At 38.4% G+C, this 24,520-nt stretch overlaps 2 protein-coding genes and 1 pseudogene across 2 annotated transcripts in view; 2 read left to right on the forward strand and 1 right to left on the reverse strand.

The window, feature by feature from the left end:
• The first annotated feature begins 2,989 nt into the window (after positions 1 to 2,989).
• LOC120422836 (sorting nexin-32-like) lies at positions 2,990 to 5,944 on the forward strand (annotated as a pseudogene).
• Positions 5,945 to 7,600: 1,656 nt separating this feature from the next.
• LOC120422860 (mitochondrial intermediate peptidase) lies at positions 7,601 to 10,061 on the forward strand. Its single transcript, XM_039586409.2, has 2 exons — positions 7,601 to 7,835; positions 8,014 to 10,061. The coding sequence occupies exons 1-2, from the start codon at positions 7,680 to 7,682 to the stop codon at positions 9,982 to 9,984; spliced, it is 2,127 nt and encodes a 708-aa protein (XP_039442343.1). The 5' UTR covers positions 7,601 to 7,679; the 3' UTR covers positions 9,985 to 10,061.
• A 2,272-nt stretch (positions 10,062 to 12,333) lies between these two features.
• The window catches only part of LOC120422862 (uncharacterized), a 55,038-nt gene continuing 42,851 nt past the window's right edge, over positions 12,334 to 24,520 (reverse strand). Inside the window, exons 3-4 of the mRNA XM_039586411.2 lie at positions 13,311 to 13,623; positions 12,334 to 12,910 (exon numbers count right to left, since the gene is read on the reverse strand). Coding sequence (XP_039442345.1) covers positions 12,376 to 12,910; positions 13,311 to 13,588 — 813 coding nt within the window. The 5' untranslated portion in view covers positions 13,589 to 13,623 and the 3' untranslated portion in view covers positions 12,334 to 12,375. The remainder of the gene's footprint in view (positions 12,911 to 13,310; positions 13,624 to 24,520) is intronic.

The following is a 24,520-nucleotide window of genomic DNA, read 5'->3' on the forward strand; positions in this document are numbered from 1 at the left end:
AATAATGTTATTTGGCGGACCTTGATGACTATTTGTCAAATGGTCACCATAAGTAATAGAGTTATTTTAATGTTTGTAATGGTAAACAATTTTCTAGATAACTTTAAAAAAATATTTGCGGATGTTTTCTCAAATGGTTACCCTAAATCATACGGTAATTTTAAGGTTCAAATGGTTCCAATGGCGGACCTTGATGATTATTTGTCAAATGGTTACCATAAATAATAGAGTTATTTTAAAGTTTGAAATGGTGATTTTTTTTCTTGACGACTTTGTAAAACTATTTAAATATGTTTTCTGAAATGGTTATCGTATATCATAAGATTATTTTAAAATTCAAATGGTTCATCTCGATACGCAAGTACCATATAGAAACATAAAATAATTATTTGAAAAATAGTTAAAACGATTTGTAACTTTTTTTTCCACAAAACAAAGAGCAAATTTGAATATTATACTTTTTTGTAATGTGATTGTTTTCAACGAATTCTTTAAAATTCATTTAGATTTAAAATATTTCCGGCAGGTTAACCGAGTAAGTAAATTTTAAAAATAATCGAATTCTGTATCAAAACAAGGACGAAGTGTAAACAGGCAGTCAATCCTGCTCACGTCAAGTAGATTAAACTGTTTGTTTACACGTAGGCTTTGGCATATTTACAATGTTTTGCTAGATTTCAGCCTATAATTTCTGGTACAAAACACTTCTGTCCGGAAGTACCTGGGACTTCCATGTAAAAATTCAGAACGGCAACAGCGAACGTAAGATCTCATTTTTACAATCCTTAAACGGCTTGATGATAGCCTTCACGAATTGGTAAAGTGGTATACGCACTTCGGAAGGAATCGGTCAAGAAAAATTTCAAATGGGCAACAGCGGCAGAGTAAGCAAGCCAGAGAGGGTGAAGAAAAGCCCCAAGAAATCGCTTCCTCTCCTTTGTTCTGCTGTTCGTAAAGGTGTTTCTTGACCCCTTTCCTTCCGATCAGCGTACTAGCCTCAAGGGATAAAAGGTTCCCTTACCCTACCTCGCCCACATCTTACCAAAACCAAGTTGAATGTTGAATTTAAATCGAACCTAGTTCGTCGGTAAGTCCCTCCCGTTCTGGTGATTGCTGGATCGTGCACGTCCGCATCGAATCCCTGCACCGTCACTCCGAACTTCTGCAGTTGCATTCTGCACCGGAGAGTCAGCGGGCTTGGATAGGTTCCATCCAATTAACCCTCAACTGCTCGACGCCGGAACAGGGCATATTTAGGCAGAGCCTAAATGGGTTTTCTCCAAAGTTTGTATGGAGAATTAAAGTGTTTCGTTCGTTAGCAAACAGTTTCATCTGTTTTACGGGAAACTTTTTTGTTTTTGAAGTTTGAACTCTCATTCATAGTTATAATACCTTTTTTGGTATCAACAGTCGTTTTAATTGGACTTACGCCCCGTACAGCACCCGGAAAAGCTTACCCAGCTTGGCGATCGCACCCGCCGTCAACTGATTGCAGTTCCCACCAAACCGGACCAAGCTGCCCCCGGAATTGTCCGTAACGGGACACCGGAACACGATCAGCAGTCCAGGATCAGGATAGTCCAAGACAGAGCGCCAACAGGACAGCTGGACCTGCCTCAACGCCGAACACACCAAAATCAGGTGCTGCCACATACTCGTCGCACGTCGCACGCCCTCAGCGTAAAATATCGCAGATTCCCGACCCGCTCCGCCAGACAATCGCATCCACACTCAACCCGGATGCAGCTCAGCTACAAAAAACAGCAACGCCGGTGCCTGCTAAACCGCTCCAAAGACTTCAGCCCAACTGTCCAGCTAGCAGGCGTGCATGTCTAACCGTTGCCAGGTGCCGCATCTGCCCTAGCAGTCCTACAGCCGGACCCAATCGTGGATGTCGTTCAGGCTGACGTGCTTAAGCCGCGTGTTGGCCAACCGGCCAAAGTCGATCCGGCTGACCGAGGGCATCCTCCTATTGTTGGTCTAACCGTAACGGACAGGGACGTCGAGATTTGGCACACCTCCTCCCTAGTCAGCACCACATCCGACGGCCCAATTTCCACAATATCCAATTGAATCTGCGTTAACTGGACCACCATCCAGGACTCGCACTGGTTCTGGAGCAGCGAGTCTGGAGTCATCGAAGGACCACCTGAGATCACCTCTTTCCCCGACTTGTTCAAGTCCAGATGCAGCTGGCGTAGGTTCTTCGCTTTGCGAAGCTTCTCCATCAGCACTGGAAGTTCGTCCATCGGCCAACTTGGGCTCCGACCTGGCCTTGTAGTTGTGCTTTCTGGCCAACGCAATGTTCAACAGACAAATCTTATAATTGCCGGCCTGTAACAAACAAGTCCTTTTAGGAAATATTCTTCTGAATCTCAAAAAAAAAACTTCATACCATTTAGCGATCTCCAGCTTTTCTGAGCCCGGTCCTGCTCGCAAACGCACTCGTTTTACTTGTCCAGCTCCCGGTTCACACAAAAAAAGTTTCTTCCTGGCGAGCCGCCGCCGTCGCCTTAACATAACTTTTTCACCCGTTCTGGAACTCCAACGCGGGGACCGTTCACCAGCGCTTAGCACTACTGATGGTCAGCCACCGGATTTGGCTTGAGAATCGCGAAAATACCGTTCAAATTGGCTCAAATCGTTGAAATGCCTCCTCAAGAGGAAGGATTGCAGCACAACAAAACCGAAACGAAACAACTTGCGACTTGACGTTTCTCGCACACAAGGAGGCCAGATATATTGAACCAAATGTTTTAGTACAGACTTTTGAAATTTATTATTTTGAAATAAGTAGTAAGTGTCAATAATATATTGTATTTTTTTTTATTCCAGCTGAATTGTTATCAAACTATAATAAATAATGCTCCAACATTATTAGTTTGCATTTAAAGCTTTAAAGTTAGTTAAAATCTATAAAGGTGCAACAAATATACTTGCCAATTACAGACTTTTACATAAGGAAATACAGATCTCTCATATAGAAAAAATGACAACGCTGTATACGCTCGTCGACCCGCAACAGCAGACCCGGCCATTTGAGGTTATGTTGAAAATCACCCTTTTTAGCATCTACAAAAAAACTATTTCATGGCATAACTTTAAAATGACTTCACTAAACAGAATAAAAATTAATAGGCTCCTAGGGGACCCCAAAACGAACAAAATAAGGCGGATCCGGTCAAAATCGGTTCAGCCAGTGACCAGATATTCCAGTGACATTGATTCGGTACACATGTCTACATACAGCCAAACCAAAGACATTTGCTCAGCTGGTGATTCAGAGTCGATATGTACAAATGAAGGTAGGTCTAGGAGGTCTAACTAAAAAGTTCATTTTTCGAGTGATTTTAAAGCCTTTCCTCAGTAAGGGGAGGAAGGCAAAAAGTGATCAGAAATGGTTTTTAATCGTGTTTTTTACCGTTGTACATAAAAATTTACATAGGGCTTTAGTACCCAATTTCTGTAGTTTTTTTAAAAGGTACAATAAACCAAATTTTTAGTTTTTGCTTTTTGGGTGTTTTTTCATACCCCTGACTCAAGGCGGTTTCAAAAATACTCAAAAAGCAAAAACTGGAAATTTGGTTCATTGGACCTATAAAAACAAAAACTGCAGATTTCTAGAGTTATTTTTGAATAGGTCCTAAAACCTATTGTGTTTCATATGTTTACAGGACCTTGAAAAAAAAACTCTAGATTTCACCATTTAAATAAATATTTAATAATTTTTTAGATTTTTATTTAAACTCGTTCATCAATGTTCATAACTAGTTTTTTTTTTTGAAAATGTCCAATAAATTAAATTTTTAGTTTTTGCTTGTTGAGTGTTTGTAATGATATGTAAATCAGGGGTATTCAAAATTAAACAAAAAGCAAAAAAAATAAAAAATATTTATTGGACCTTTTAAAAAAATCTAGATCTTAATAAAAAAAAATGACGAAACTGGTAAAAATTAAAATCTGGAACAGATATTTATTGCAGAATGCAATGATTTTTCGGCAATCATGCAAGTTGTGGAAAGCTCTTTACAAAAGTTCACACCTCAAACTACAGCAGGAAAATAAACTTTCCAAGACACACACCTGAAAGCTTTGCTTCAAATTGATAATAGCTTTTATCCTGGACACTCACCGCCTACTGCGTGGTGTGCAAAATTAATTGTGCAAATTTGAGGTGTAAATATTTACTGGCTGTGCATCGGATTAGGTGTAGAATTTGATATAATGATTGATCATTATTTTGTCTAACATATGAAAAATCTGGCATTCTCAGAAATCTGCAGCGGGAAGTTGTCTGCAACTTACTTCGACAAGGACTCCGACATTTCATCACTCACCTGTCTACTTAATTGTCAGGTCATTGATACAAAACGTCAGCGTGATGTTTATAAACAATGAAGTGGCAAAAGAATCAAAAACAGTAACTACACGAACTGTTCGTGCTACTGCTGCTGTTTGGTTCCACTGTGTTGTGGCCAGATTTTTGCAGTGGGTGATATCGATTCCTGTGAGTGTTGTTCCGGAAGCAGGTGTTGAAGATTGTTTTGGAGTGTCTTGTTGGATCGATTCCGCTCGGAAGCAGCAGAAGGTGGAGGAGGAGCAGCAGCTGCAACCAACTCGAAATTATGGTGAGTAATTTGAGGGCACTGATAAGACAAGAAATTTATTGTTGGGATCGTTGCAGGACGGGACGATTGAGGAGAACGGCAACGGAACGCCGCTGCTGGCCGGGACTCCGCTGGAGGATGGGAATAACGATATATATATTGTTTTACGTTATTCGCTGGCGCTGGGATCTGCATCTGCCGGTGATGAATCTGCCATTAGTGTGGGCGAGGGTGGTAAGAGAAAGCGGTATGATCTGTTCGTTTTTGTCCTTTGTAACTGGACATTTCCGATGCCTTAAGCGAGAAGGATCGGGTCAAGTCGGACTTTTTGGTGGTGCCGCAGCACGAAGAGTTTGTGTGGCTGCACGACCGGTTAGAGGAGAACGAAGAGTACGCCGGGTACATCATTCCGCCGAAATCCGCGGCCGGATTTCGACGCGTCCCGGGAGAAACTGCAGCGGCTGGGCGAGGGCAAAGCAACACGGTGACCATGCAAGAGGTGTTTCTAACGTGACCTCCCATCAGGTGTTCCGGAACGATTCCCACTTGAAAGTTTTTCTCGAATTCGACCAGGATTTGTGCGCCAAGCTGAATTGTTGACGTATTTGGCGGGCTGATGCGCACCATAGGCAAAACCACCAACGAAAACTTTCTGGGCGCATTCGTGAAAGAGGTCAACGACTTCTTCGAGCACGAGCTGCAATTCCTCGGCGAGCACCACGCGCACCTCAAGGAAGCGGCACTGCACACGGAAAAAATACCAACAAACACAAGGAGGTGGCCGACGCGCACGTACGCTTACCGTCGGGGCTAACGACGCTGTCCACGGCCGAGCACGGCACCATGGAGAAGTTCCTGGCCAAGACGTTGGATATTTTCGAAAAGTTTCGGGTGAGACCGCAGCAACAACAACCTTTCAACTCGCTCTAATCCCACTTTAGTTTTCAGAACATGGAAGGCCGCATCGCCAGCGACCAGGACACATCGCCGGCGACACGCTCCGGTACTACCAGTGCGACAGCAACGCCGCCAAGGCCCTGCTTATTCGTCGGGCACATTCAGCAACTCCAAAGAAGTGGACCAGGAAGGTAACCTCGCGGCGTCGCTTCGCGTCTGCTGATGACAACATGCAATGAATTATTAATCGAGTAAATTTGGCATTTTTATTTTCAAAGATATTTATTCAGATCTATAGTTTATTGTGAAATTTATCTCTGACGCTCTCTACCATCGAATCGGTTAGATTGACCAGCGGAATTACGGTTCCGTTCTCTAGCGTCAACGGAATCGGTGGTGTGGAGGTGTAGTGTGATATTTTATACAAATAGGGCGTTTACCCCGACGAAATTGAGTTTCAGAACCTCCGTTGTTCTTGGTTTCGCTTAATTTACGTCAACCATCAAAGGAAACGCAATGTTCACTAACGTAAGGGCTCGCCTTCTTTTCAATGCAGATTGCAGAATCTCATATCCTAAATTTTTGTTTATTAATTACAATTCTTTAAGCAATATTTGCATTTCTAAATCAATTTACAATAGGTAGTTAACAACATTTTGGATTCAACGCAAAATTAAATTTAACTTGCGCGCTCTCTCTTTTCTCTCCTCTCGCTACGCTCCGTTACCTGCTCTCGCGCAGGCAAGCGCACTGCGCAGGCAAAAACAGTCTGAAGTGATACGTTTGTGCGGCTGGTTGTTGTTTACGTTTTGTGCGCAGGTATAATTTTCAAATCATTTGATTTACCAGATACTTTGTTTATATTTTTCTTGTTTATAATTTCAGCACAGTAGAGAACAGCTGGTACAGGATGATTCGATCGGCAATCAAAAGAGATCTTGGCGGCAGCCGACCTACAAAACAAAATCGAACGTACAAAATTTGTTCTGCCGAGGATGCGACCAAGCGAGCGAACGATTGGCATCCATCAATCTGAATCATCAGATAAGTACATGATATTTGAGTACAATGTACTAGATACTTTGTGATTTTTTCTTCTTCTTTTTTCAGGTTTGGACGATTTTAGCAGTATGATCAACTAAACAGAATTGGCATTCAACTAGAATTTTAGCCGGTAAAGTAAAAATATTATTGTTGTGAACCATTAGTCGAAAAGTGAACAATTGTGTGAAAATTAGGTAGGTAAAAAAAGTAAGAAAAACCTTCAAAAACCATTTCAAAACTATTTTTCAAACAGTAGTAAATTTGTAAGTTAACTTTAATTTACCATTTATCAAAAAGAATTAACCTTAAATAACCATATGAAAACTATTTCCAAAATAGTAGCGCTAGGTAAAAATAGCAAGAAAAACCCTAAAAAACCATTTACAAACCCTTTCTAAAATAGTAGACGCAAGGTTAAAAATTGTAAGAAAAACCTTAAAATACTATTTAAAAACCATTTCTTAAACAGTAAAAACCGAGAGAAAAAGGTCGCTTTTTCGCGAAAATTTACTTTATTTTTACCATTACACAAATGGTAATTTGACGAAACGTTGTTCGAGGATTTTTAAGGTTACCGTTGCTAACCACCCTCAATTCAGATGGTCGAACTTTATGAAAAATGGTAGGGTACCATTTCCGATATGGTATTTTTAAGGTTTTCCTACCATTTTTCAAATAGTGGTTACGATCTCTGAAATGGTGAGAAAACCATTTAACACAAAGTTTTTTTAAGGTTCTCGTTTATGCGGGATAACCTAACGACCTATTTAATAAATTGTAGGATTGTTTGGGGAATGGAAAATGTACGGTTGCACCCTATTGGGTGTATTATCAAGATCATTTAGGAAAAATCATTCGACAAATGGTGACTGTATGGTTGTTGACTATGCGGGTAGTCTAGAATTATGCTCGATTTTTCAATTATTATTGAGAAGTCTGCTGCATTGACAAGAGAAGTTCTGTACGAACAAAAATCTGTGCATCGACAACTCGGCATCCCTTCCCCCCAAAAGTGTCTCGGCTAAGAACTGTCAAACCGAGCTCCTCTGTTTTGTTTTGGAAATCGATTTGTCTTCTCGTGCTGCTGCAGCTGCTGTTGGTGGTGAAATCTCGTATCGGAAATCTGTGAAAATGTGGTCCCGATTAAACCGAGCGGCACTATTCCGACGACGGAGCGGTTCTCTGCTGACCGGCAGGCAACGGCAGCTGGTCAGCACCTGGTCCCCGCTGACGACGGCCTTCAACTCGAGGCCCGAGAAGCGAATCAATTTCACTAAAAATGAAGTGGTAAGGGATTTGTTTCTGTTCGATTTCTTTTCTTATCGTTTCTGCTGCGTTGGATTACACAAGCAAATGTTGTTCCCCATTCGGGGGCAGTTGAATTACTTTTTTTTTTTTGCAAAATGAGCGTCCTTGATTTTGTTTGGATGCTTTTTAGATAATCACAATTCAATTAAAATTCTAGGGTCTCTTCAGCATCCCGGAGCTCACAAGCTTTGAGGGCTTTTACGCGCTGAAGGAGAAGGCCATCTTCAAAACGGAGGACCTTATCCGGGAGGCCACGTCGGGGGCGGAACGGACGCGCAAGATGGTCACCATCTTCGACGAGCTTTCGGACACGCTGTGCAAGGTGGCGGATTTGGCGGAATTCATCCGGTTGGCGCATCCTCAAGCCAATTACAGCCACGCGGCGGAAAATGCGTGCATCACGATCAGTGGAATTGTGGAAAAGTTGAACACGCACAAGCCGCTGTACCGGGCGCTGAAGCAGGTCGTGGACGAGGGGACGGACCTGGTCGAGACGAGTGACGTGGATCGGCATGTGGCGGAACTGTTTCTGTTTGATTTCGAACAGAGTGGGATTCACTTGAAGGAGAAGGATCGGAAGAGGGTGGTATTTTTGAACGATTGTATTTTGCAGCTGGGTCAGCGGTTTATGGCGGGAGCCGTGCACCCGCGGACGATCAAGAAGAGTGTCCTGCCGGAGGCGATAAGGCCGTTTTTCTCGACGGATGGTGATAACGTGCTGGTGTCTGGATTGTACGCGGATTCGGCGAATAATATGGCACGAGAAGCGGCTTACAGGTTGTTCCTGTTTCCGGATCAACAGCAGGAGCAACTGTTGTCGGAGTTGCTGCAGGCAAGGCATGAACTTGCCACGACTTGCGGGTTTAAAACGTACGCGCACAGGGCGTTAAAGGCGAGTACAGTGGAAACACCGGAGATGGTCAACGAGTTTCTGGACACGTTGAACGACCAGTTGAGACCTCGGGCAGAAAAGGATTTCGCTCTGATGCAGCGAATGAAAAATCAGGAGAATGGATTTGAAGCTCCGTTGGCCTCGTGGGACACGCCGTACTTCACGTCGAGTCTCAAGAAGCAGTGCCTGCAGGCCTCGGCGTCGGAATTTTCGCCGTACTTTAGCTTGGGAGCGTGCATGGAAGGTTTGAACCACATCATGACCAGCTTGTACGGCATTCAGTTGGAAAACACAGAGATGGAACCAGGCGAGAGTTGGTCCCACGACATCTACAAGCTAGCGGTGACGCACGAGTCCGAGGGACTGCTCGGATACATCTACTGTGACCTGTTTGAACGCTCCGGCAAACCCAACCAGGATTGTCACTTTACCATCCAAGGAGGAAAGGTCATGCCCGATGGAAGCTATCAAAACCCGATCGTAGTCGTCATGCTGAATCTCTCCCAACCTCGCTGGTCCGGACCAACGCTACTAACACCCTCAATGGTTGACAACCTCTTTCACGAGATGGGTCACGCAATGCACTCGATGCTGGCCCGAACCGAGTACCAACACGTGACCGGAACGCGCTGCAGCACCGACTTCGCCGAAGTGCCTTCCGTGCTGATGGAATACTTTGCGAGCGACCCGCGGGTTCTGCGTACCTTCGCCAAACACTTCCAAACCCAGGAACCCATGCCCGAAGACATGCTCGAACGTCTCTGCGCCTCGAAACACCTCTTCTCATCCAGCGAAACTCAACTCCAAGTCTTCTACTCCGCCCTGGACCAAGTCTACCACGGAGATCCAACCCATCACCACCAAAAAAACACCACCGAAACCCTACGAACCGTGCAGGAAAAGTTCTACGGACTCCCGTACGTGGAAAACACCGCCTGGCAGTTGCGCTTCTCGCACCTGGTCGGCTACGGTGCCAAGTACTACTCGTACCTGATTTCACGCGCCGTCGCGTCCTGGATCTGGCAGACGTACTTTGAGCGCGATCCACTGAGCAGGACGCAGGGTGAAAAGTATCGCCGGGGGTGTTTGGCGTACGGCGGCGGAATACCGAGCCGGCTGCTCGTGTCCAACTTTTTGGGGCGGGAAGTTACGCCCGAGAATCTGACCAAGAGTCTGATCAACGAAATCGACGGCTACAGCGAGCGGTTGCGGGACTTTGAGAAGTACGTGCGATAAGGAGGGAGAGGGTCACTGGAATTGTGATAAAGTGTTTTTTTTTACTAGGAATATAGAATCATGACCGAAAACTAATGCTGTTTGGTGTAATTTTTGAGAAAGTCCCAATGTTGAATGAAACTTGCTTGCTCACTTTCTATAGAGCTATTTATAGCTGATTTCAGTTTAATTTGCTTTTTAAGCTGTAATTGAACCGCAGATTACTGATATGCCAACATTGGGTTCTCGCATGAGCATGAGCATGAGCATGAGAGATCACCCATGGTTGCCCCTCCGTTGCTGAACAGAACCGTAATATCCTTTCAGCACTACTGATTATATGCTTCGACGATCTAGTGGTGTTTCCCTTATCAACAGCATGTATGAATGCGCTGAAAAGATAAAACACCATGATTGCTAAAGCTTGATCAGTTGCGAATAGGTAACAGTCATTGGCCACCAACGGCGCCCGCCATGTCAGTTTGTAGATCTCGATTTTAAGGGACGGGAATGTTAGTTAGCGCAGGTTGCTACTACGGCAGCTGATTTACTCTGTGCTTACATGATATGCCAACATTGGGTTCTCGATAGAAATACCGTAAACTGGGGTGACTTTGATAGCCCGGGGTGACTTTGATAGGTTTTTAAAATGCCCATCAAATTAATATCGAAACATTTTTGAGAATTATGAGTATGCAAGCATTAAGAGACAGCTTATTAACGAACATATAAGCAAACATGTGACTGTTATATACGGTACATGAATATTTAGAGCATTTTGTTTGTTTGTTTATTATAAAGTTTAATTGTATTCATTTTGTCAATTTTAATTTTTAAGTTTATTTATAATTTTGTATATTTTGTAAATTTTGTAAATTCGGTAGATTTTGTGAATTCGGTAAATTTGGTAAATAATGTGAATTCGGTTAATTTTGAAAATTCGGTAAATTTGGTAAAATTTGTATACAGTAGTTGGTCGGTAACTGGGCGTTGTTTAACTGGGCTGCTTTTTAACTGGACGCTCGATAACTGGGCCGTAGCCCAGTCAAAAAGCAGACAAACGTCCAAAAACCAAAACAAACCAAAATGACCGAGGGGTTAATGGATGCAAAAATCATATTCAACAAATAAAAAAAAACTTTGTTTAATTTCAAGTTACAATTACAGAAATTTGAAAAGTAAGAATTGTAAATAAATTTGAGTATCTTTTATTTTTATAATTCATCTGGAAAATATTATTCATCGGTGGTCCCCTCGTTATTTTTTTTCAGCCCAGTTAACGAGCAACATTCGGTGACTGGGCTACGTTCTCAGCCCAGTTACCGAACAACTACTGTATTGTAAATTTTGTAAATTCGTTTTTTTTTATTTTTTGTATTTTTTTTAAATTTAGCAATTTTTTTGTTTTGTTTTGTAAATTCAGCTCGTTGTGCAAATTTTGATATTTTTTTATTAATTTGTCATTTTTGTTTTATTCTGTAAAATTAGCAATAACTCGTTGAAATTTTACATTTATTTAATTTTTTTTATCTTGTATATTTTGTAAATTGTTCAAACTTCGTTGTTTTTTAAAGTTTTGTAAATTTTGCTCATTAAGCAATTTTTGATAATTTATTTTTTAATTTGTCAATTTTATAAATTTTTGCCAATTTCGTAGTTTTAGTGATTCTTTATTCAAATTTGTCAATTACAGTCCAGACTCGATTATCCGAAGGCCTTGGTAAAATTTCACTTTAAATAATCAAAAGTTCGGATAATCGAATCACAAAAAAATGGTTGTCTTATTTTTGATTGTTTAGCCTTTGTATGACTCCTTAACTACTCTAAAGTGGTTTAAAATTTTAAAATCCAAGATTATGACCAAAATGATCATTTATTGAAAAAAAAAAATGCATTTTTCAATTTAATACGCATCCAACCAAAACTCGAATTCTGGAGTTTTTTTTTTAAAGGTTCAATAAACCAAATTTTCAGTGTTTGCTTTTTGGATGTTTTTTAATACCCCTGACTCAAGGCGGTTTCAAAAACACCCAAAAAGCAAAAACTGGAAATTTGGTTTATTGGACCTTTAAAAAAAAAAAAAAAAACTCTAAAATTTGGTGTTAAAAGTAAGAAAATAAAAAAAATACGATTTTTTTTTATTCGATTATTCGAAATCCCATACAAATCTTCGGATAATCGAGACTTCGGATAATCGAGTCTGGACTGTATGTTTAAACTGCGCTCGTTTTGTTAATTTTGTAATTTCTTTTAGTTTGGTTGATCTGCTTTTTTTTTAATTTGTACTGTTATGGAATTTTAGTTTTGTGACTTTTTTAAAACAGTTTTTGGATTGATGGAAATTTCACATGGAAAATCAATAAAGAAAAGTTATTTTAAACATTCACTTTAATTCAGCTTAACAGAATTTACTCACGATTCCGAAGACGTTCCCGGTGCCGGTTCCTTCCCAACCGGTGCCGCATCACCAGAACCGGAACTTTGTGCCTTTTGCTTATTTTCGTTATTCTTAGCTTTCTTCGCCTTGTTCTCTGCCTTCCCTCCGGAATCCTTCTTCTCCTTCACTTCCGTTTGTCCACCTTCGGCCGGTTTCCCACCCTTTCCCTTGTTCTTCTTTTTATTCTTGTTCCCACCACCATTTCCACCAGCACCACCTTCCGGACCACCGCCGTTAGCACCAGTTCCCCCACCATCTTTTCCACCGTTTTCATAGTGTCGGTTTGGCTTCTTCTTGAGCTGCGGCCCAGTGAAGTAGTTCTTCCGGCCACTTTTCCCCTCCGTCTGATCTCCTTCACTCCAGAACGTGGTCCGCGTCCGCGAGTGCTGATAACCGGGCGTCTTTGGGTCGAGCTCTTCCAGCGACAGCAGAATGTGGATGCTGGGGATGTTCCGGGTGGCCACGATCGGCTCCAGGCCCTCCTGCTGGGGGTCCCAGAACTCTTCGACTCTGTGGAATTGAGGACCATTCTTAGAATCATATGTTTTGAACTGAGACTTTTTAAATAAAATCGTCGTTGTTAAACTTTCTACGATCATTTGAAAAAGATTCAGTAATATACTTTTGAGAAAGAATGGACTTTTGGAACCATAGACAAACAGACGTAAATCATTTAACATTTTAATCAAAATTCATCATTAGCGCCATCTAGTTCTGAACGTGCGTAATACACGAAATGTATGAAAGTGTGCGTGCATACAGTTTCAGGCAGCTGTCAAACTCATGTAAATGAGCTGTGGTGAATTCAAACCGGCCGTGGAGAGTTTCTGATCGTTCAAATTTACCGTTGAATTCGTGATTGATGAATTTTAAAATTACTTCCAAAGAGATAAATCAAGAATCCACCTACTTCCGGTAGCAAATCCGCGTGACCTGGTGCAGCTCGTAGTCCTTCTTCATGATTTCCGCACAGCTGATGGTCTTCCCGACTCCGCCGCCCGTCCCGCTCCACACCATCGCCCGGTACTGGCCCGACTCGAGCTCCTTTTTCGCGTAGTCAATCAGCCCGAAAATACGCGACCCGCCCTTCACGTGCATCCACAGGAACGACTGGGGCAGATTCTCGAGCGGAATTTGCTCCCGCGTCAGCTCCTCCTCGACGTTTTTGCCCTTTTTGTAGTGCATCATCCTGTGGCCATCAAGTGACTACTGGAGAAGTTTAACTGAAATTAGAGATATAGAAAACCACGTGGTGAATCGATATTTGAGGATTTCTTCAGAGGAGGAGAGGGGGACTCAAGGGAAGGATGGAATTTTCAATGGAATGTGAACTTCCAAGTATTGTCGTCTGGTTTATGCGCTGTGTAGTCCTCGAAGATGACGATGACTACATTACCCTCTACTGCTGGATTCTAGCTTTATCTCGTTTGAAGTCGTGGCGACACAAAGAATTCCTTTTTTTCTCGAGATAAGGACAGCCGCAGGCGTTATTAATCAATATTTGTGTAAAAAGAAGTTTGTGAATAAGTTGAAAAAAGGGTTGAAAAGATGTATTACCCTGAGTGCTGAATAGAGTTATCTACGTGTGCATGTATTGCGTGTACGTACACGAAAAAGATTGAGGTTAAATTTTGTACCGTCCAGCAAAACAAATGGGGTGCTAGTGTGCGTGAGAGCGGACTTAGATAACTCTATAGTGGTTCGCAAAACGGCCTCAATTTTGAACTGTCAAAGTGGGACTAATTTACTGTTCGCCAAAAGTAGAAAGTATTGTTATCGATCATTAAAAAAAGTTTTTTGGAATGAAAAATTTGTGGCTTATTAGGACCTGGACTTGAAGTCAAGAAATATTGAGAAAGTTGAAGGCGAGATCGTTATTTTTATAATTATGAATTGAAATTGATTATGGAGCCGATGCGTTCCATCCAGAAGCTGTCTTAATTGTTTGATTCCGTTTGAAAACCTACTGGTTTAGTGAAAATCTTCTCTGTTTGTTGGATCAGCTTCGCTAGAATTAGCGATGTTTTTTTCGCTGGACCAGGAAAAGCTGCAGGATTCCAAAATCAGCCAGCCAGTCACCCGTAAAAAAAGAAAAACCTCTCCTAACCGATCGAAACTTGAAAACATACACAATTTTCCATCAAAAAAGTCAAAACAAGATAAAATAAAGCCACTGACACTGATTATAAAACAGCACATTTACCTGTAAGAAAAAAGTCATGCTTGAGCTTGAACAGCCTCCTACTTTGAAGATGTAAACAAAGTGGGATCATTCGAAAATCACGTTACGCATTCTCTCTATTCATCACCCAGATTCGAATCATAAACAAAAAAAAATGTTTTCGTTTTTTCCAGACCGTTGCAAATATTTTTGAAGTTTATGTCCTTTGATTCTGAGCAAAGTTGCGGGGCAAAAAAAAAAAGGCTTTAAAAATTCAAATTACGAGCCCTGGTTTCAACATTTGAGTTAAAAAATGTGTTTTAAAATGCTTTATACACCAGTCCAGTTGTTTTGCAATGATTAGTTTCCAAAATATCTCAAGATTCAGGAAAGTTTTTTTTTTGCAAAAATGGTTTTGTGGTGCTCTAAATTGGAATTAAAAATAATAATTCAGCTAAAAAAAGTTAAATATAATTATCATAGCAGAAAAGTGCATTTCAGATTGTTTTCATTTGATTAGACTTCTATTTTCATTTAAATGTTGAAGCTTTTTGAAGAAAAACTAAATTTTGCCTCCATTACATTTTGGATAATCGAGTCTGGATTGTGTTTAGAATACATTTTATAATGTTGATGTTATTTTTTCATAAAGGGAGACACTTTTATGCTTTAAAAATAATCAATTTGGGAACCACAGATCGAGAAAAGACGTTTTACAAATATATATATATATATATATATATATATATATATATAAAAAAACAAAAAAACTGCTGAAAATTAGAAAATCCACAAAGAACTATTCAAAATAGAAAAAAAAAGTTATAACAGTGGGATTCTATAAATATGTAAATAATCCTGGGATCAAATTATTTTTCCGTTCCTTGGAAATATCTTAACCTTAAAAATTGGTGGATATTTACAAAAATATACTATTGAATTTTTTGTTGAAAGATAAATCCCAAATTGTAAAACAAAAGAATTCGATTTTGTCAAATTTAGAAACTAAAACAAGTGTTTGACAAACACCACATTTTCTAGCATCATAAACCTAGCCATTTCTTTCCAACACATTTTTTTCTCCTCTAATGACCCTTGACTGCAAACTTTATCGCCCGGTAAGGGTGGTGCGTTTCCGTGACGGTGCGAATGATATTTCAATAAATTCAATTAACTTCCCATCACCAGCCAACGCAGTCGATTTCGTTTTCCTTTTTTATGCTTTTGCATTTTCTATCTCCAAGTCCTTTTGCTTTTGCTCTCTGTTAGCAGCAATCAACAGATTGTTAGGATCCACCGACGCGTCAGTTCCCAATGAATGGCGTTAAGTGATTGTTCAACATAATTGGCTAAAGTTGGGGATTCTGGAGCGAGTGAAAAAAAAACTTGGATGGTGGGAATGTTTGATCATATTTTTTTCTTTTAACTATTCTAAAGAATCATGTGAATTGAAATGCTATTTGAAATTCATTCTTATTCAGTTGAGGCTTCGCAAATGTGACAGATCACGTTCAAATTATGTTTTCTTTAATGTGCACCACTAACTAAATTTGTTGCTGTTGACGTCTTTTCGTAGGACGTTTGTGGAATATAAATCATTCAGTTAATTGGCTTCTTGTTGTGATGAATAAGAGCAAAATCTTGCGTAAGATGATATTCAACAGAATCGAATACAATTATTTTATTAGATATTTTTACACTTTTAGGTTTGAAATAATATTTAATTTTCGTCAAATTTACTTGGTGATTTCTTACCTTAAATTTTTTTTAATGAAAATGAATTTCATCACATCAGCTTTCTTAGCATCGTCCCCTCGAACTCGCCTGTTGCTGACGCATTTTACTCGCGATTCAACTGCGGAGAGAGGGGCTTCATCGAAAGTCGTATCTTGTTCGATTCCATTCATGGGGTTTTGTGCAAATCGATCAGAAATTCCGTCCCCGTGGCAAGGAAAGTCCCAGAGTATAATTCACACGGCAAAACCATCCTCCTTCTTTCTTCCATTGTCATTGAAATCATCACTCAGTTATTTAATTTACCACCATCCACCCACGCAGCAGCTATAGGTTCATGTATGATACCGGTTTGAGCACTGAGTGAAAAAAGGAGGAACAAATGGCACTAGTAAAAGAGTCCCCTCCTCCTTCTTTCGGTTGACGAGGATGCGAAAAGAAGGTGCCATAGTTATGCGAAAGACGCACAAGAATTTCATTCAAGAATATTTCCCAACACCAAATAGTTTTGCGTGGGAGCTGGCTGCGATGGCCAACAAACTGCTCAAGTTGTGCTGGCCGCTGCAAAATTCATCGATAAACGATTAAGTTGTTGGCACTTTTGAGTGTTGAGAAAAGTTCTATGGGGAAACTGGGTTGACATCACTTTGAAAACTTACATTGTAATGAATTCAACTTTGTTTTTTTTTCTATACTTGAAAAGGCAGTCAAAACAATAAACGAATAATTTTGAATTTATATAAAGGGTAGTTTGTAATTTTGTTGCTTTACCACTTAGGCCACGCTAACGAAAATGTTAAAAATGATACGTAAATAACTTTGGAGGGAATCCAAAGCAAAGTTGTAGGTATAGATGCAAACAATTCAGAAAAAAATAGATTCAAAACAGAACCCGTTTTTTTAATTTATTTTTTCAAGGCTTCTCTATGCCTACAAAGTTGCGGATTTTGTACCTTAACCATATCAAAAAAAAAAAAAAAAAAAATACAAAAAAACTGAAAAATACAAAAAAACTGATTTTTGTAAATTGATTTTTCAGGAAAATTTAAATTGAAACAGGAAAATTGATGTTTTCTAAGTCTCATCCAAACAACCCATCATTTTCTAATGATATCTCAGCAACTAATGGTCCGATTTACAACGTAAAATATGAAACATTTGTGAAATTTTCCTATCTTTTCGAAAACAATATTTTTATTTTTTTAGTACTTGTAGCACCAACGGGGTCAAAACTTACGCAAAGTACCAAGGGGGTAAAAAAAGTTGGAAATGCTACTTCAACCGGCTGTAGCTCGGCGAAAACTCAACCGATTTGGATGCATTTCTTGTTGCATTCGATCCAGAAGAATGTCAAGAATCACCTCCAACAAGGTAGATCCAAAACAGATGCGTCTACCTTAAGTTATAATAAAAAAGGCATTTCCAACTTTTTTTTCCAAGGGTTGTATGAGCCGGTGGAGTTGCATTTCCAACTTTTTTGACCCCGTTGGGGCTACAAGTGTTAAATCAATACTAACATTTCAAATGGGCCAAACAATCAACAATACGCCCTTTTGAAATTTTAGTATTGATTTAAAAAAAATGAAAATATTGGTGAGACCTAGAAAACATCAATTTTCCTGTTTTTAAACCTTTGCATGGCCATATCTCAGCAACTAAGGGTCGTATCAACAAAGTGCAAAAAAGCAAAATATAGAGAATTTTCTCATCCTATCAAAAATGGGCAAACATGGGTACTATTTAAAAAAAAAATGAATAACTGCGACTATTTTCAAAAAAGTTACCTAAAAATGGCTATAACTTGTAAACGGTGCACTTTAACAAATTTTCACTGAAGAGCAATTCTCTACAAAAAACGGAAATGGTTTTTATTTGTATTTTTTTATTTGGCTCAAACTTTGTGGGGGCCTTCCCTATGTCCAAATAAGCTATTTTATGTCATTGGTTCACCCATACAAGTCTCCATACAATTTTGGCTGCTGTCCATACAAAAATGGTATGTAAATATTCAAACAGCTTTAACTTTTGAGTGAATTTTCTGATCAATTTGGTGTCTTCGGCAAAGTTGTAGGTATTGTTGAGGACTATTGAGAAAAAAAATAGGTACACGGAAAAAAAATTGCAGATTTTTTAATCAACTTTTTTTCACTAAAACTCAATTTCCCAAAATACGTATTTTTTTAATTTTCGAGATTTTTTGATATGTTTTAGGGGACAAAAATCCGCAACTTTTGAGCTGTAAGAAACATGGTCAAAAAATCTGCCGCCGAGTTATGAATTTTTGAAAAAATAGTGATTTTTGGAAAAAATCGAAGTTTTATGCAAAAACAAATTTGATGTTATTTTTTAATGCAAAATTGAATTTGCAATCGAAAACTACTTTACAGATTTTTTGATAAAGAGCTCCGTTTTCAAGATATAGCCACCGAAAGTTTGATTTTAGCGAAATATTTGCAGTTTTTCGATTTTTAAAAATAGTGACCATGAATGACCATTTCTAAAACAATTTTATTTGAAAAGTTCAGAAAATTTGCTATAAAATTGTCTAAGAGACATTGAAGATTGGACCTCGGGTTGCTGAGATAGAGCCGCTTTAAGAAAAAAAAAAAAAAAAACACGGAAATTGAAGTTTTCTAAGTCTCACCTAAACAACCCACCATTTTCTAATGTCGATATCTCAGCAACTAATGGTCCGATTTTCAATGTTAATACATGAAACATTCGTGAATTTTTCCAATCTTTTCAAAAAAAAATATTTTGAAAAATTTTAAATCAAGACTAGCTTTTTAAAAGGGCCAAACATTAAATATTACGACCATTTAAAATGCTAGTCTTGATTTAAAATTTTTCAAAATATTTTTTTTTGAAAAGATTGGAAAAATTCACGAATGTTTCATGTATTAACATTGAAAATCGGACCATTAGTTGCTGAGATATCGACATTAGAAAAAGGTGGGTTGTTTTGGTAAGACTTAGAAAACTTAAATTTTCGTGTTTCTTTTTCTTAAAACGGCTCTATCTCTATTGATCGGATTGGATAAGAGTTAGTATCAAAACACCAAAAGTACGTCGTTTATCGACCACCCAGTTTCTTTGGATGACCGCCAAAATAGTTCATATTTTCACCAAACATGTGTACAACAATTGATTGAAAGGGTTTTAAGATATCTTCAATAATAAAATTATAAAAAGTCAAACAGTGGAAAAAAATAACCCTATGTGGCAAAGTTAATCTCACCTTAAATACAACTTAGCCGAAGACACCAAGTCATGGTCAAGTTTGACAATGTTGTGACTTTTTCGAATAAACGTATAATATCCTATATATTTGTGTTAAAAAAACATTTGGAAAAAAATGGTGTGCTGTATTCAGATGTCGCCAGTGCAACTGTTTAATCAATTTTGGTGATTTTTCTGAATTTTCGGAGTACAAATATTTCAAATGTAACATATTGAATATTGAATCAACATAATAGGGATGCTAAAAAAATCACCAAATCAGGTCACTTATTGAGATTTTAATCGTAGTAGAGAACAGAAAAGGTAAATTTGAGCCTCTTTTGGGATGAATATGGAAAAACATTAAATAAAAAAGGCCCTAACTGTTATAAATTTAATGTTCAGTTTGTTCTTTTTTTAAATTATTTAAAGAGCTTCATCATACTTGACACTTTCAAATAATTTATCAGTTCATTGTACACTGCATACACAGCAAAAAAGTATTATATTAACTTTAAGGACAAGTGAAGTTAAAAAAAAACCATATCTGATTTGGAAAAAAAAGTCCAAGCAAATCAATTGCATCTCATGCACTTGTGAAACCGTTGCCCCGTGCTCTTTTATTGGATATGAATCCATCTCTATTCAAGGCATACGCATCATAATCATATTCCGATTGCTGGTGATGGTGCATGTTTATACCAAAGCCAAAGCCATATCCTATCCCGTTCGGACTGAGTTCATTTCGAATCCTTTTTTTGTGAGTGCAAAACAACGGATTCAATCGCTCAAAAAAAAAGAGAAAGAGAAGAGAATAGAAGAACGCCCAGGAATGTCGAGCATGTCAAAACGGTCGGGAAAAAAGGCATTGGAGCCACCCTCCCTCGCGGAACCGCCGCCGCCACGATGACGACATGCGTTCTATGCGAATAGCGCAGGACTTGATGATGATGACGCCTGTTGCTGCACAGTCAAAGGACTTCAACCGGAGGATGGCATAGAACGACCGACTAGCTTAGTAGAAGGTTCCACGCTGAGCCCAAATTCAGTACTTCACCGGAAGTCAAACGGATCGGTCGAATTTGAGGCATCGCGGAAGGACTTTGTGAAATTGTGGTGGTTGGTGATAGGAAAGTGACTAGTGACTTGTGTTGAAATTGGTTGGAGCTTTTTGAACATTGTGGTGCTGCTGTGAGGGGAACCAAATCCCTTCTGATTACTGGATTACCCGACTGAGCGGATTAGGTGCGGAGAAGGTGGTTTTAGGATGTAACATTGGTGGAATGATTCAGTTTGTCGGAATGATACAAATTCAGATCTAAAGTATTTTTTTTGTAATTGTTTCGTTTCGCTCAACAGGAAAACTAAGATTTTTGCTTAATTTGCATCTTAAAATTGTCTTTATATATTTTTCTATTCATTGAAAAGTGCTATGAAAATATTCATAAATTTTCATATTGCAAAAAGATTTTCAGAACGATTTGGTGTGTTTTATTGTCAAAGTTGGCTGTTATGATCAGGACTCTTCAGGAAAAAGACATTTTAACCAACTTATACCATTTCGATCTTTGCCATTTAATCATTTTGCACTCATTTTTCAAATGAAAGTCTTGATTTTAAAACCTTAAAATGTGCTTTTCCTAAATATGATTTATCAGTAACACGTTTTTAAAATTAATCTTTTCAATCACAGTCCAGAGTCGATTTTTCCGAAGTTAGATGTTCAAAAGTTCGATTATCCGCGGAACCCGAAAAACATTTTTTTTTCGGCCATCCGATTTTTTGTTGCATTTTTCAATCTGGCTGAAACTTTTGGATACCTTCTGTATGGGTACCCAAAGAAGTCATTACGCATATTATTTTTAAAAGGAAGAATATTTTTTGGAAAAGGCTAAGAATGTTGGTCTAATTTTAGACATTTAAAATATTTTTTTAAAGCTATTAAAATTATGAAATATTCATATTTTTTTTAGCATTGACTATGAGAAAATATAGTTTTTCCCTGGTTCAAAGTTCAAAAAAGGAACTATTTTACAAAATTGAAAATACGCTGATTTTTTTTTAAACCTTAAAATTGCTATATTTTGATTACAAATTTGATTTCACATAAAAAAGAAATATAAAAACATTGACCTCTTTCCAGATTTTTAGAAAAAATACTCTTTGAAAAAAACATAACTATTTCTAGCAAAACAATGCCAAAGGGCCGTTGTGGGTTTGTAAACAAAGAGTGTATCTCTTTCATGCCAGATGTAAACATCCTCTAGCGTGAGCAGGACACACTCTTTGTTTACAAACCCACAACGGCCCTTGGCATTGTTTTGCTTGATTTGAGTTTTTCTTTAAAAAGGAAGGTCTAATGTGCAAAAAAATATTTTTTTGCTTTTTTGGTATTTATGAATACCCCTGAATCGAGGTGGTTTCAAAAACACTCAAAAATCAAAATAATAAAAAATAAATGTGTTTTTTGACCTTTGAACCATTGTGGAATTTTCTGGAAAGGTTTCATTGTATGTACCCTAAGCCCTAAAAACAATTTAAGTGCAGCAGTTCCATATGAAAGTTAAAGGAAAAAAAAGTGCTTCGATTTGGCTAAAAAAAATTTTTGACCAAAATAATTAGACCCGTACTTTTTTGTTTGGCCATTATGGTGGCCTACGCCGTGTTAGGTTGGTCTGAAAAATTGAAATTTTCGTCGATTTTCACAAAAACCACTTTTTTCAAAAAATCATAACTTCGCTCCATTTTAACCGATTTTAGCTGTCTTGGGCGCAAATGAAACATGATAAGTTTGACTTCTAAGAAAAAATAATGCCGAGTTTCTAAAATCTAGCCTAACATTTGAAAAGTCTTCTGAAAACATCAAACGCCGTTTTGACGGTGTCTGGACCAAAGAGGTTATATTTGAATATATTTTTAGCGGATTCTTCAGACAATTTTACATAACATTTTTTAAAATAAAATCCGGGTTTTTCGACGCGCCACGCGCAAGAACGGGAAATTGAAATACGCAACTTTTGGTACCCTAACATGTATAGGTCATCGCTGAAATTTTCGAGTTATCGCAGTTTTAGTGAAAAAAGTTAATTTTTTGTCGATTTCATCAATTTTTCGTATCCGCGCGCGGCGCGCCGAAAATCCCGGATTCTATTAAAAAAAAATCATACCTCTGAATCCTGTTAATGAACATCGCCCATTTTTTGATATATTAAGTAAAATTGTCCGAGGAATCCGTTAAAAATATATTCAAATATAGGCTCTTTGATCCAGACACCGTCAAAACGGCGTTTGATGTTTTCATAAGACTTTTTCAAATGTTAGGCTAGATTTATAAACCCCACTTTTTTTGGAAGTCAAACTTATCATCTTTCATTTGCGACCAAGACAGCCAAAATCGGTTGAAATGGAACGAAGTTATGATTTTTTTTGAACAAAGTGGTTTTTGTGAAAATTGACGAAAATGTCCTTTTTTTCGGATCACCCTAACACGGCGTAGGCCACCCTAACGGCCAAACAAAAAAATACGAATTTTGGCCAAGGAACCCCCAGAATTTTTTTGAGTCAAATCGAAGCACTTTTATTTATTTTTTTCTTCAACTTTCATATGAAACTGATGAGTGACAAAAAGTAATTTTTAAAAAATCACAAAAATAACATTTTGATGCCATTTTTCGGTGCAATTTTTATTCCTACCTACAACTTTGCCGAAAACAATCGATAGAAAAAATCAATGAAGGATGCAGATTTTTGAATTTCTACATACATTTAGTATAGCTGCCAAATTTGTACGGAAAATGATATGGACAAACTGATGATGCAAAGTGGCTTCTTTGGGCAAACCAAAGAAAATTTGAGTTTTAACGACCCATAAAAAAACAACAACAAAATTCGTAATTCGATTATCGAAGTGATTTTTTTTAGGACTTCGGACAAACTTCGGATAATCGAGTCAGGACTGTAATTTGCAGAGTTTTAGGAAATATTTTTTCGCCTTATTTAAGAACCTTGCGGCGTTCTTAGCTACTGCCTGATATTATTGTTGATGGATTTTTTAAATATATTTTTTAAATTTATTTCAGCTGTTTTGTCTTTGGGACATTACTTCAATTTATTAAATTATTTGGTTGTTGTTTATTTTTGTTTGGCACCTTACTTTGAGTCAAAAACAACCGTTACGAAATACTATCGATTTTGTTCCAAGTCCGGAGCAGCTGTTCTCGCGTAGGCCTTAAAAAGTGAAAGTCTGTCTTTTATTCGGATAGCCTCCGACTTGGCGGCTCAACTAACCTAACGCAATTGCTGTTCCTACGCAAATAGAACTTGAGACTTAAAATAATTCTACCCATTGACGTGGCGGCCTTTGAAGGGTATCAAGAAAGGATAATCCTGTGGGAAACACGGGTTCCACAAAAAGTTGCCTGAGTGCAGGAAAAAACAATCGTCATTTCGACGATAAGCCTTGAATAAATTAAATTGAGCTGAACTCTGTTTTTTAATTACCATTTCGAGTGATACAATAGAAAAGTCTGATTTTTGCAGTTTACCAGCAAATAAATTCAAATTTCGAATATTCCCCAATAATGGCGTTGCATCGTTGAAGTCATTTGTAAATAAAGGGATCGAAATACCGTACCTTGATATTAGCCATGGCCGCTGCTAAAATGAATCACTTTTGCAGATTTGCCAATAAGGGTAAAAAAATGCGAGAGTAGTCACAGTCAAGAGTCAGGAGAAAGCAACACGTGGCTACGATTTCCCCACGCGAAATTTCTGAAATCAGAGTTAGGACTGCGCCAAAAAAGTACAACTTCATTCATTCCAATATGCATACAGTAGTGCTGCAATTATGCGAACTGTGAATATTTCTTTCTCGATTGTTTTTGTATAGTCGGTTGTGATTACTATATTTTAAATTTTCAGGTGATTGATGATGTAAAATTTCAGCATTTTTTTTAACCTTATCTGTTTCAAGATCATTGATTTACTGTACCATACGCGCTTTTCTG

This window comes from Culex pipiens, chromosome 3, assembly GCF_016801865.2.
Source record: "Culex pipiens pallens isolate TS chromosome 3, TS_CPP_V2, whole genome shotgun sequence".
NCBI lineage: Eukaryota > Metazoa > Arthropoda > Insecta > Diptera > Culicidae > Culex > Culex pipiens.

Bases quoted from the DNA above. Each gene is read 5' to 3' on its own strand.
- LOC120422860 (XM_039586409.2), top strand. From the start codon at position 7,680: ATGTGGTCCCGATTAAACCGAGCGGCACTATTCCGACGACGGAGCGGT. The intron at 7,836-8,013 runs GTAAGGGATTTG...TTAAAATTCTAG, and splicing joins ATTTCACTAAAAATGAAGTG to GGTCTCTTCAGCATCCCGGA.